The sequence below is a fragment of the Prionailurus viverrinus genome, chromosome B4, assembly GCF_022837055.1.
Source record: "Prionailurus viverrinus isolate Anna chromosome B4, UM_Priviv_1.0, whole genome shotgun sequence".
Lineage (NCBI taxonomy): Eukaryota > Metazoa > Chordata > Mammalia > Carnivora > Felidae > Prionailurus > Prionailurus viverrinus.
Genome location: NC_062567.1, coordinates 45043501 through 45058061, shown reverse-complemented (window position 1 = coordinate 45058061; position 14561 = coordinate 45043501). Strand labels below are relative to the sequence as shown.

General features: G+C 35.8%; 1 protein-coding gene across 5 annotated transcripts in view; it reads right to left on the bottom strand.

Moving 5' to 3' along the window:
• The window catches only part of ATF7IP (activating transcription factor 7 interacting protein), a 122130-nt gene that overhangs the window by 38811 nt on the left and 68758 nt on the right, over nucleotides 1-14561 (bottom strand). For all 5 annotated transcript variants that reach the window (XM_047865936.1, XM_047865935.1, XM_047865934.1 and 2 more), the window contains exon 6: nucleotides 2445-2510. In XM_047865936.1, coding sequence (XP_047721892.1) covers nucleotides 2445-2510 — 66 coding nt within the window. The remainder of the gene's footprint in view (nucleotides 1-2444; nucleotides 2511-14561) is intronic.

Sequence of the window (14561 nt, the reverse complement as noted above, 5' to 3'; positions counted from 1 at the left end):
GTGTTTGTCATTTCCATTATACTTTTAACTTTCCATAACAAACTTCTCAGGCACTGTAATATTTTCATTTTTATTCCTTAAAGTTTGTGACTGCCTAGAGCCTTTGAATAAATTAAACAAAAAGAACTAGAAAGTAGTTCTGAAGACAAACTCGACATACACAAACACTGGAAAAGTATATAGTGGGCAGTATGCTGCGTAGTTCAGACATAAAAGGGAAAAAGTGGAAATTCACATTGTATAAAAAATAAAGGAAAAATTACAAAGCCCTCTGTTTGGTTCAAGAATAGCAAATAAAAAAGGGTAAAAAAGGGGTGCCTCAGTCAGTTAAGTGTCTGACTTCAGCTCAGGTCACAATTTCACAGTTCATGAGTTTGAGCCCCGTGTTGGGCTCTGTGCCAACAGCTCATATCCTGGAGTCCGCTTCAGATTCTGTGTCTCCCTCTCTCTCTGTCCCTCCCCTGCTCGTGCTCTCTCTCTCTTTCAAAAAATTAAAAATTAAAAAAAATTGTTTTAAAGGCTAAAAAAAAGGTTTACATCAATTTTCTAAGAACACAAATAGTTCAATTTTTATATTATGACAAAAAAACAAAAGCTGAGAAAAATGGAGTTCAGAATCTAAGAATTAATTATAATAATTAAAGAAGCTATAATAAAAAAAAAAAAATCTTTGGGTACGGCCAATGGAGGGTTTGGTGGGATTAGTCTGTGTAGAACAAAGATGAAAACTATCAGTTGCTCAAGAAAAAAGAGCAACCAGAGCTTAAAAAGTTAGGTAAAAGGAATACAGAGATGAACAACCGATCTGTGGTTGCCAGGGGACAGGAATGGGTAGGTATGGGAAATGAGATAGGTTGAAACTATAAAATGGCAGGATGAGGGAGTCCCTTCATGGTGACAGAACAGTTCTAGATCTTGACTGTGGTGGAGGTTACATAAATCTGTACGTGGGATCAATGTGTACATGCACACACACACACACACACACACACACACACACATAATGAATTCATGAAAAAACTGGTCTACATTTTGCAGAAATGATTAAGGTCTACAGACTACTTAACAGAATTGTACCAATATCTTGGTTTTGATATTGCACAACAGTTATTCAAGATTTCACCACTATGGGAAGCTATGTGAAAAGTTCACAGGAGTCTATGTAGTATTGCTACAACTTCTTGTTAATCTATAATTATTTCAAAATGGTTTTATTTAAAGTCAAGTAAAGAAGATATGAAATGAATGAAAACAGGAAAATCCTACAGTAATAATTACTACTGAAATAACTGTTATTGGCAATTGGTAAGTGCCAGACAATGTTGCTCTCATGACAAAGAAATGTAATGTACCATAATAGAAAAAGTCAAGAGGAAAATAAAGATATTAAACTGAAAACTATAATGCAATATACAAGTGCTATATTAAAAATTTGTATTACAGGAGTGCCTGGGTGGCTCAGTCAGTTAAGCATCTGACTCTTGATTTCGGCTCAAGTCATGATCTCACAGGTCCATGAGATTGGGCCCCGTGTCAGGCTCAGAGTTGACAGCATGGTGCCTGCTTAAGATTCCCTCTCTCCCTCTCTCTGTGTCCCTCCCTTACTCGTGCTCTCTCTTCCTCTCTCAAAATAAATAAATAAATAAATATTCTTTAAAAATATATGTATTACAGGGGCGCCTGTGTGGCTCAGTCGGTTAAGCATCCAACTTCGGCTCAGGTTATGATCTCACAGTTCGTGGGTTCAAGCCCCGCATTGGGCTCTGTGCTGACAGCTCAGAGCCTGGAGCCTGCTTCAGATTCTGTGTCTCCTTCTCTCTCTGCCCCTCCCCCACTCATGCTCTGTCTCTCTCTCTCTCTCTCTCTCTCAAAAATAAACAAACATTAAAAAAAATTAAATATATGTATATATATATATATATATATATATATATATATATATATATATATGTATTACAGAATAACTAAGGAAACAACAAAAAGCAAAAGGTAGACTATACACTGGAGTTTTATGTTATGCTATGATCTTTGCACTTAACCACCTGAGGTAAGCAAAGATGAGAAGGGGCCACTCCAGGCAATGGTACACTAACGCACCTTGGAGGAAATAAGAGACAAAAATAGGACCCTGGCAAGAATGTAAAAAGAAAGAAACATGAGAAGATAAATCCCAAAAACAAAATTTTAAAAATGAAACAAAACATAACTTCAGGAATACTATAAAATAGATTAATATAAGTGTTGATATATGAAAACAGTAATTGAGGATTACAAAAGGGTTAATATTAGCTTCAGAGTTGCAGCTTCTGAAAAAACATATAGGAAGTACAAAGTAGGAAAGCAAATTTCAGACCTGTAATAAAGGAAGAATTTCTTCCCAGCTCACGATTATCCAAGTACCACTTAGAGCTCAATATTAATTATACAAGAATAGAAATTCTTACTTCTTGTCTTTTCTTAAGATCTTCTTTGGCTGCTCCAAAGCGTTTGGTTAACCTCGCTATCTTGGCCTAAAAAAACCAAAAATGAAACAAAAATCAAGTAACATATGGTATCAGAAAGGAACTCATGCATACATAACAAGAAACCCAGAAATAAAAGGATTGTCAGAAGATAACCAACAGCAAAGAAAATAAGGCAAGCTGATTATAAAATACATTAATTGGAAAATACAGAAAATCATAATGAACACTAAAATGACCTTTGAACTTAATACCTAGAGGTAAACACTCTTGATTTTAGAACATTAGTTTTTTTTCCTCCTAGAACTCACAAACCAGTACATTTCTAAATATGTATAATTGTGGGGATTTTTTTTGCTGTTATGTTTTAATATGTTGTAACCACACAATTTTCTGAGAATTGTATATTAATACAACTATAAGTCATAAAATATCCAATGCCAATACTGCTTGTGGATATACACATAATATATTGAATCATTATTTATACACTCTACTTCCCAGTAGAAATGTTTCATGTTTCTCAATGTACTGCTATAGTCAAATAACAATGCAATTAATAATTTTGTTCTTTCAGATTATTTCCTTGGGTAGTACTCACACAGGTGTACCTTCTGAGACAGAATAGCTCTTGTCTAAATAATTATTCTTATCTAAATGATAATTGATAACTAAATTATCTAATAATTATCAAATATCTAAATTTCTTTTTCAGAACGGCTTTGCTAATTTATACTTTCAACAGCAGTATATATGACTACTCATATATTATTCTGTGAAACACTTAATAGTGTTAATTTAAAATAACCTAACAAAAACGTTATCTTACTACTAACATTTCAATATAATTATTTTATTAATCACTTGCACTGCTTCTATAAAATGCCTGATCACATATTTTGCCCAAATACATATTCACAGAAAATTTAAGAAAACAAACAGAAAAGAAAAAACAGAAAAATACCTCAACACCACATGAATATTTTGTATTTAAGTCTTCTACTAAGGCATAGATGTGATACTCAACTGTTTTAGTTGCTATTAACTGCTGCTGCCATCTTATGTTATATATATTTTCAAGAAATTTAAACTAAACTTGAGTGTGTTCATGAGACCTGCCTAGGGAAGAATTCCTCCAGAAAATTTCTTTTATCCAATATAAACGTATCATAAAAAGAAAATGGTATTATTTACTTTTAAAGTTTCTTTCAGAAAGTAGTCACTTCTGAAGGAGACCGCAAATGTTACAAAGTATTTAAGTCCTTTGACAAGTCCTTTTAAGTCCTAGGCAATCAATCACATAGGACTCTTAAGACGAAGATTTCCTCATGACTTGAGTATTTATTTATGCATGTTTTTAACACCCAAAGACGTACAGCATAATTTTATATTCTTAATATGAATTTACCTTTCTGTGGCTAAAATATTTCAAGCAACTTGTTCAAGAAATATATATGGGAAAGTGTTTTCTGTCCCAATTTATGCAAGAATGTCTTTCATTCTTGCCTCTATCTGGTAGATACTCTGTAAATTGCATAGTCTGTATGGTATTATTATACTATTTTTACTTATACTAAAATGTCATTTTGATATATATATGAGGTAATGTCTAGAAGGAATAAATACCAAAGTTAAAAGTAATTACTTTTAGAGGCTAGCATTGGCAGGCAGTGAGGGAGAGTGTAAAGATAAGGACTTCACTTTCACATCATATACAGTACTTAATTACTTTTTAAAAAGAATTTTATCAGGGCACCTGAGTGGCTCAGTTGGTTAAGCACCCAACTCTTGATTTCAGTTCAGGTCATGATCACATGGTTTATGAGACTGAGCCCCATGTCAGGCTCCATACTGACAGTGCAGAGCCTGCTTGGGATTCTCTCTCTCTCTCTCTCTCTCTCTCTCTCTCTCTCTCTCTCTGCCGCTCCCCCACCCCATCCTCTCAAAATAAATAAACATTAAAAAAATAAAAAACAAATAAAAATAAAAAGAATTTTATCACTTAAAAAAATAAACTATTAGAGAAATAAAATCAAAATCTGGACACTGACTGACTGCCTCCAATTTAATGTTATAAAAAAGAAATCAAAGACCAGCCTTTTTGTTGTTATTTTCATTTAGGAAACTGTACAATTTTTTTGAACTATACTTCAAAATATCTGCCATAATGTGTCTAAGATTAGGACTCTATCTTGGCAAGTACTGTGTGAGATTTTCAAAAAACTATATAAACAGGTCATTTTTTTAGTCCAGGAAAGTCATATTCTATTACTATGTCTTTACTAGTTTTGTTTCATTTTGTTCTTGGTCTCTTCCTTAGGTTTATCTATCATTTCTTGTATAATGGCATAAGGGTAGGTTTAAATATAAGTAACATAAATTGGTGAGATTCAGACATAGTGACCCTTGTTTTGCAAACGAGGCAAAATAGGGATCTCCTTGCTTATGCACCAAGGAAACTCTTAGGAAACAATTGAGAAAAGACTTAATCATGCATCAAGTCTGACTTGACAAATTATTAGCACCCAAAAAGGCTGGTGAATAAACGGACGCATATACCCATTATTCAAAACCATCTCTTGGATTAGGCAACCACAGATTTACTTGTTGCAGGGGTGGGAAGGGGAACCAAAAGAAAAAGTGAAAAAGCTATTTTTAGTTAAAACTACTTAAAATGGCATTTTATAAATAATAACCAACGGAATATTATATTCCAAGGAGTGTTTATGGCTTTTCCATTTCTATAAAAAAAATCCACTTGAAATTTTGAGTATTCTGAATCTATACAATCAGTAATTTGAAAGGAATCAAATCTTCGTGTCTAGGAACATGGTAGAAACTCACAGGTTTTCTTTTTCTATCCTTTCACTTCATAATGGTCTTAAAGTTCTTTTCTGGTTTATTCTTAAGCACTTATTTATTTTTAAATATCTACCATATATGAAATCTTTTTCTCCTATTTACTCGTTATTGATTGTTTTCCTATAGAAAAACTATTGGACTGTTTTTCTTCAACCAAGTAATTTCTAAATTTCCTACTTTTTCAATAGTTTGCCAAGTTAATTCTATCGAGTTCCCAATCATTACTTTTAATTTATTTTTCCTGTCATTATTTTATTGCCCAGACTGCCACCAAAACTCTATTTAGTAGTACAGATAATAGGCATCCCAACTTCAGTGGAAGTATTTCCACAATCCACTATTAAATATGATACTGGTTGTAATTTTAACAGAGTTCCTTATAATTTTAGGCTTTCTACTTTCTTCCTAAATAAAATGGACTGCATAGATATAAAGTTGTGTAGGGGCGCCTGGGTGGCTCAGTCGGTTAAGCAACCAACTTTGGCTCAGGTCATGATCTCACAGTTCATGGGTTTGAGCCCCAGGTGCTGTGCTGTGCTGTGCTGTGAGCTGAGAGCCTGGAGCCTACTTCGGATTCTGTGTCTCCCTCTCTCTCAAAAATAAACATTAAAAAAAACTTTTTTTAAGTTGGGTATACTAACATTCTCTTAATGTCCTCTGTGTATTTGTCTCATTTTTGAATCCTTATGCAGTTTATTTACACTCATCATTTATAGATCAAAAATTAACCTGCTTTTAAGTTGTCTCCAAGAATAAGCTTTTATCTTCATTGCTCAATATTCAAAATGGGTTAGGCTTTTTGCTATTTTATTAATTTATTAACTCATTCTTCCTTCTTGGGGTTTAGTTTTAATTGTTGTTTTTTCCTAGCAATGGACAGGAACATATAATATTCCTCTAATTTCCTGTTTAGTAGTAATGTGTTTAAAGTTATAAATGTCCCTTTGAATACTACTGTGGCTTTAACTTATAGATTTTGATATTCAGTGCTTTAAGTACAGTTCTGATCTAAAGAGTGGAGAATTTCCATTTTTACTGCCTTTTAGCAATTCTCTGGAAATATGTTTTGGGAAGAGTTATGATCTGGGAGGGGTAGAAAAGCTAAATATTTGCTGACTATTTCTATTTTTATTACACAGTTGCTATTGAACCCACAGCAAATGACAAATATCTGCATTTTAAGACTTTCTTAGAAGTTACTATAGTTCTAATCTTGACAATGCATCAAAGTTATATAAATCTAAAAATCATACATCCTTTTACTTAAAAAATAATTAAATTCATGGAAATAAGTGTTGAGATTTATACTACACAATTTGACATCTCTGAAAAAGTGAAAATACACAAAACTTTTCCACAATTCAGAAAGCAACCAGTCCCTAAAGTAATATAGAAAATTATTATATAACTAATTCTCCAGATATTTTAGTGCTGAAATTTATTTTCAGCTCTTATAAAATATGTGTAGTACACAGAAAAGGAGGTAATCATTTTAAAACAGGCATTAATAAAAAGATGTGGACAAAAGTTGTATCACACAGCAAACAAGTATAAAGTCATAAAAATAATTTTAAATAATCCCCATCTAGCCCATTTTAAAAATACATTAGAATGATGACTGATACAAAAATCAATAAAAATCTACTTTCCTGTATCTACAAAGAAATTTATACCTTAAAATCTTTAGCAGAAAAGAGAACTTCTTGAACTTTTCTCTAGAAGTAAAGTCTACATGACTTAATTCTATGCTTTCAGCAAATTTTCCAATGTATAACAAATTTTTACACTATAGCAAAAGGATCATGAATCCCTCAAAAGTCTATTTTTTAATAACTGCTGCATTAAAACAACAGAGCACTAATATAAAAATTAGTAATTATATTTATTCCTTATAGCAAAATATCTAAACTCAATCAGATTATGTTTTCAAATGTGTTTTAACCTTTATTTATCTTTTTAAATATTTATTTTTTGAGAGAAAGAGAATGAGAGCATGTGCACACAAGCAGGGGAGGCAGGGGAGGGGCGGGGGGGGGGGTACAGAGGATCTGAAGAGAGCTCCATCTTGACAACAGAGAGCCTGATGCAGGGCTAGAACTCAGGAGCCCTGAGATCATGACCAGAGCTGAATTTGGATGCTCAACCAACTGAGCCACCCAGGCACACCTTAACTGTGAATTTTATAAAACTCAGTAAGATTTTGCCAAAGTGAGTCAGATATAATAAATGGATATATACATATGCAAATGAGAAAGATGCACTCACCAATTGCTATGGAATGAAATATAGAGTATACATATACATGGTAGGATTTTCAAAAAGCTTATGGTCAGCTGTATATAAAAAAATAAATAATTTAGCAAAATATATAATTATTTGCTGAAGTAAGTGATATGTAAGTTTTAAATACTAGCAAGTAATAATAATAAAACTACTGGAACAGAGTGACATCACTGAAAATAGCAGAGTAGGGAACTTCAGGGTGCAGTTCCTTCCCAAACTCAACTAATGAGCTGACAAACATTGTTAGAATCAACTTTTGCACAACTCTGGAATCTACTCAAAAACTTAGAGCAGCCAGGGGAAGACTTAGGGAAGAATAAAGCTGTTGCTTTGCAGCAAGAGAGCACTGTGGTCTTTTAAATTTTCCATTCACCATTCCCCATACCCAGATCTGCAGCAGCTATGAAGATGACAGCCTGAATGTCTGATACAACCTGATAGTGCCACAGAAAGGGTATGGACCCTGCTGGAACTGGCAACTCCCTTAAGGACCAGCACAAAGGCTGGCCTCTGTTTCCCTCAACTCTGAGTAATACCCAAGGCTGGGGCACCATCCCAGACAGCTTTTCCCAAAAAGATTTAAAGGCACAGTTATTGGCATAGCAGCCTGGGGCAAAGGACACCAATATAGACAAGCCTTAAATAGAAAAGCCTAGGAAGGAAAAAGTTAGGAAAGGTGAAACACAGCAAAAATGGGACTTTAAAAGCTCATGCTCATATGGGGGAATTGAGAAGACCATGCAAATGCCCAGGAAAAAAAAACATGCTCAGAAATGGGCTGAAAAGACCCTAAGCTTTCACTTATGCAAACAGTAAGTGAAGGATAAAGCAAGTTATAAATGGCCTGGTTAAGCATTGAAGAAGTGCCCCAACACAAAGGCAATGTACAAAGATAGGGAAGATGTTTTTTTTCCCTTCTTTTTTTCCTTTTTTATGCTCTAAGCATTTAAGGTAACTGTCCAAACATCACCTGACCACTAAGATCATGAAACACAGACTTCAGTAGCCACACACAACAAAGAATATATACTTTCAAAAAACAGTTTATAAGAGTCATCAAACCAATAAACAACAAACCACAACAAGCAGCATCCACAAACTCTGGGTAGTGGGGAAAAAATTTGATTCCCAGAACTGCCACACTATAATATTTAAAAATTCAGTTCTCAACAAGAACGAAAAATTAGGAGGCATTCAAAGAAACAACAGAAAAAGAAAGTATGGGCCATTCACAGAAAGAAAATAATTAACGGAAAGATAATTCAGGTTATTGGACTTATTAGACAAAGACTTTAAATAAATGGTTTAAAATCTGTTCAAAGAGCTAAAAGAAACATGGAACAAAGAACTTTAAGAAAACACATGAAAGCCAGGAAAACAATGTCTCTCCAAACAGAATATCAAAGATACAGAAACTGTGTAAAGAAAAGACACAGAGGAAAGGAGTTAAGATGGCAGAGTAGTAGGAGGATCTTGCCTTGTCCCTCAAACACAGCTAGATAATTTTCAAATGATACTGAACACCCAGGAAAACAACCTGAGGATTGAGAGAACAAATTGCAAAACTAGTGGGAGAATAGACGCCACATCATGGAAGGTAGGAGGGGTGGAGATGTGATTTGGGGGAGAAAAGAATCGCAAGTGCTATAGAGCAGACAGAGCCCTGATCACAGAGACAGGAAAAAGAGAAAGAGAGAAGGTCAGGAGTAGGGGAAGAGAGGGAAGAGAGAGAAGAGAGAGAGGAGAGAGAGGAGAGAGAGGAGAGAGAGGAGAGAGAGAGAGAGAGGAAGAGAGAGGGAGAGAGAGGGAGAGAGAGGGAGAGAGAGGGAGAGAAGGAGAGAGGGGAGAGGGAGAGAGAGAGATAAAGTAGCATGCAGGGGATTACAAAAGAAAAACACTTCCCCAAAACTACTGACAGGGAAAATGAGTCAGAGCTGATTATCTCAAGTTTTTTACAAGCAGTGAAGCTGGAAGTCTGAAGTTTAGTTCATGCCATCACCAGAGTCGAGCCTGGTAGGCTTAGTGATGCTCCTATGGAGAAAGAGGGCAGAGGCCTCAGTTTGGACAGCAAGCTCTAAGGATCCTGTGTCATGCTAGAAAAGACAGCTCCCCTTCCTTGCATGGCATTTGAGAGCATCACTGCCTCTAAGGGGACAAAAGAGCTGGCGGGTGCTGTTGGGCTCTTTGGTTCATTGGCATACGAGCAGAGACACCTTCTGAGGGCAGCTAACCTGGATGCAGGCTTTTTACTATGCTTTACCATTTATAAAATCCAAGCGCCTACACAGTCATGCAACTATCCTTCTGGAACAAATGTGTGAGCCACAGCGAACTGAAAATCTCCCCAGAGGATCAGTGCAGGTCCGGGCCTGTGCAGGGTCCCTAAAATTTGGAATTTAGAAACCCAGTCAGGCACCTGAGATAAATAAAACAAAGGAGCACTGCGCTGCCAGTGGCTCAGACACAGGTTGAAGGCATGGATCGGATGGAAGCTGAGGGCACAAGGGGGTAAACTGTTTACTCTTCTGTAAGGGCATGCTGAACACTGGCCAGCATACACTCCCCTCTCCAAGGAACAGAGTGGTCTGATGCCATTTTTCACCCCTCCCATCAGCATGGAGAGACTTCAGCAAGTGGCACAGTGCACATGACAAGGGCTTGAGCCATTTACATTACGCCCCACACCCCTACACTGTACAGGTGCCTTTTTTCACTAGGGCAAGTGTGATTAAGAGCCAGAGCAATACTGGCTCCTCCCGCAGAAGACCAGCACAAATCACCCCACATGCACCAGGTATAATGATCATAAATTGCTACAAAGTGCCAGCTCTAGGGGAAATAGGACAAAGCACAGGCTTTCTTACCACATAAAAGACAGAGACCAAGGTAAGATGCCAAAATGGGGGAATGCGTCCCAAAAGAAAGAACAGGAAGAGGTCACAACCAAGGAGCTAATCGAAATAGATATAAGTAATATGACAGAACCAGAATTTAACACAACGACCATAAGAATAATAGCTGGGCTTGAGAAAAGCATAGAAAAAACAGAGACACCTTTACTACAGCAATAAAAAAAATGCTAAAAACTAGTGAGGCTGACATAAAAAATGCTAAAACCAAGATGCAAAATGACTGGATGTAATGAACACAGGAATGGAAGTAGCAGAAGAAAAAAATAAGTGATATAGAAGATAAAATTATGGAAAATAATGAAGCTGAAAGGAAGAGGGAAAGAAAAGTATTGGATCACAAATGTAGACTTAGGAACTCAACAACTCCATGAAACATAATAACATTCATATCACAGGAGTCCCAGAAGAAGAAGAAAGACAAAAGGAGGAGAAGGTTTACTTGAGCAAATGACAGCTGAAAACTTCCTTAATTAATCCTTAATTAGTGAGAAAAATATGCAGCCCAAACTACTTTATCTAGCAAGGCTGTCATTCAGAGTAGGAGAAATAAGGAGTTTCCCAGACAAACACAAACTAAAACAGTTTGTGACCACTAAACCAACCCTACGAGAAATATTAAAGGGGACTCTGAGTGGGAAAGAAAGACCAAAAGCAACAAACACTAGAAAGGAATAGAGAAAATCTCCAGAAACGACAACTTTTCAGGTAATACAATCACATGAAATTCTTTTCTATCAATAATCACTCTGAATGTAAATGGACTAAATGCTCCAATCAAAAGACATAGGGTATCAGAATGGAATAAAAAGAGAAGACCTATACATATGCTGCCTACATGAGATTCATTTTAGACCTGAAGACACGTCCAAATAGAAAGGGGATGGGGGCACCTGGGTGGCTCAATTGGCTGAGCATCCGACTTCAGCTCAGGTCATGATCTCGCGGTTCGTGAGTTCGAGTCCTGCGTCAGGCTCTGTGCTGGCAGCTCGGAGCCTGGAGCCTGCTTCGGATTCTGTGTCTCCCTCTCTCTCTGCCCCTCCCCTGCTCACACTCTGTCTATCCCTCTGTCTCAAAAATAAATAAACATTAAAAAAAAGAAAGGTTTTAAGAAAGGGGATGGAAAACCACCTATCATGCTAAATAGACATCAAAAGAAAGCCAGAGTAGCCATACGATTATCAGACTAACTAGATTTTAAACCAAATACTGTAACAAGACATGAAGAAAGGCACTATACCATTATAAAGGGGTCTATCCAAAAAGATCTAACAACTGTAAATATTTATGCCCTCAACTTTGAAACACCCAAATATATAAATCAATTAATAACAAACATAAAGAAAATCATTGATAACAATGATAGGTGACTTTAACACCCCAATAACAGCAATGAACAGAACATCCAAGTAAATAATCAACAAGAAAACAATGGTTTTGAATGATACACCGGACCAGATGGACTTAACAGACATATTCAGAGCATTTCATCCTAAAGCAGTAGAAAACACATTCTTTACAAGTGCACATGGAACAGGCTCCAGAACTGATCATGTACTGGGTCACAAATCAGGCCTCAACAAGTACAAAAAGACTGAGATCATACAATGCATATTTTCAGACTATAACACTATGAAACTTGAAGTCAACCACAAGAAAAAATTTGGAAACACCACAAAGATATGGAAGTTAAAGAACATTCTACTAAAGTATGAATGGGTTAACCAGGAAATTAAAGAAGGAAAACAAAATATATGGAAGCAAATGAAAATGAAAACACAGCACTCCAGAACCTTTTGGAATGCAGCAAAAGTAGACATAAGAGGAAGTACACAGCAATACATGTCTACCTCAAAAAACAAGAAAAGTCTCAAATACACAACCTGACCTTACACCTAAAGGAGCTAGAAAAGGAACAGCAAATAAAGCCTAAAGCCAGCAGAAGAAGGGAACTAATAAATGTTAGAGTACAAATAATTTATAGGGAAACAAACAAACAAACAAACAAACAAAACAGTAGAACAGATCAACAAAACTAAGAGCTGGTTCTTTGAAAGAATTAATAAAATTGTTAAACCCCTAAGCCAGACTTATCAAAAAAAAAAAAAAAAAAAAAAAGAGAGAGAGAGAGAGATGGAGAGAGAAAGGACCCAAATAAATAAAATCACAAATGAAAGAGGAGAGATCACAACCAACAACCCAGAAATACAATTATAAGATAATTTTATGAAAAATTACATGCCAACAAACTGGGCAATCTGGAAGAAATAGATAAAACTCACAAACTACCAAAACTAAAACCTGAAGAAATAGAAATTTGAACAGACCTATAACCAGCAAAGAAATTGAATCAGTAATCAAATTGGCTATTCTTCTCAAACTGTTCCAAAAATAGAAATGGAAGGAAATTTTCAAACTCATTCTACAAAGCCAGCATTACCTTGATTCCAAAACCAGACAAAGATCCCACTGAAAAACTATAGGCAATATTCCTCATGAATATGGATGCAAAAATTCTCAATAAGATACTAACAAATTGAATCCAACAGTACATTAAAAGAATTATTCACCACAACCAAGTGGGATTTATTCCTGGACTACAAAAGGGTGGTCCAATATTTGCAAATCAATCAATGTGAGATATCACATTAAGAAAGGATAAGAACCATATGATCCTGTCAATAGATGCAGAAAAAGCATTTGATAAAGTACAGCATCCATTCTTAATAAAAACCCTCAACAAAGCAGAGATAGAGGGAACATAGCCTCAACATCATAAAGGTCATATACAAAAGACCCACAGCTAATAGCATCCTTGATGGGGAAAAGCTGACAGCTTTTAGGGATAAGGAATACCACAGGGGTGTTGACTGTCACCACTGTTATTTAATATAGTACTGGAAATCCTAGCCTTAGCAATCAGACAACAAAAAGAAATAAAGGACATCTAAATTGACAAGGAAGAAGTCCAACTTCCACTATTTATAGATGACCTGATACTCCATGTAGAAAACCCAAAAGATTCCACCAAAAAATTGCTAGAACTGATACACGAATTCAGCAAAGTCACAGGATATAAAATCACTGTACAGAAATCTGTTATATTTCCATACACCAATAATGAAGCAGCAGAAAGAGAAATCCAGGAGTCGATCCCATTTACAACTGCACCAAAAACAAGAAGATACCTAGGAATAAACCTAACTAAAGAGGTAAAACATCTGTACTCTGAAAACTGTAGAACACTTATGAAAGAAATTGAAAGGGACACAAAGAAATGAGAAAACATTCCATGCTCATGGATTAGAAGAACAAACATTGTTAAAATGTCTATACTACCCAAAGCAATCTACACATTTAATGCAATCCCTATCAAAGTACCACCAGCATTTTTCAAAGAACTAGAACAAATAATCCTAAAATTTGCTTGGAACCAAAAAAGACCTTGAAGAGCTAAAGAAACCTTGAAAAAGACAAGCAAAACTGAAGGTATCACAATTCCAAACTTCAAGCTATATTGCAAAGCTGTAGTCATCAATACAGGATGGTACTGGCACAAAAACAGACACAAAGATCAATGGAATAAAACAGAAAACCCAGAAATGGACCCACAACTATATATGGCCAACTAATATTTGACAAAGCAGGAAAGAATATCCAATGGAAAAATGTCTCTTCACCAAATGGTGTTGGGGTTGCCTGGGTGGCTCAGTTGGTTAAATGTCTGACTCTTACTCTCAGCTCAGGTCATGATGTCACAGTTTGTGAGACTGAGCCCTGCAATGGGCTCTACGCTGGCAGTGCAGAACCTGTTTGGGATTCTGTCTCTCCCTCTCTCTGCCCCTTCCTGTTCACTTTCTGTCTCTCAAAATAAATAAATAAACTTAAAAAAAATGGTGTTGGGAAAACTGGACCACTTTCTTATACCATAAAATAAAAATTCAAAATGGATGAAAGACCAGAGTTTGAGAAAGGAAACCATCAAAATCCTAGAGGAGAAAGAACACAGGAAGAAAACCATCAAAATCCTAGACGAGAAAGAACA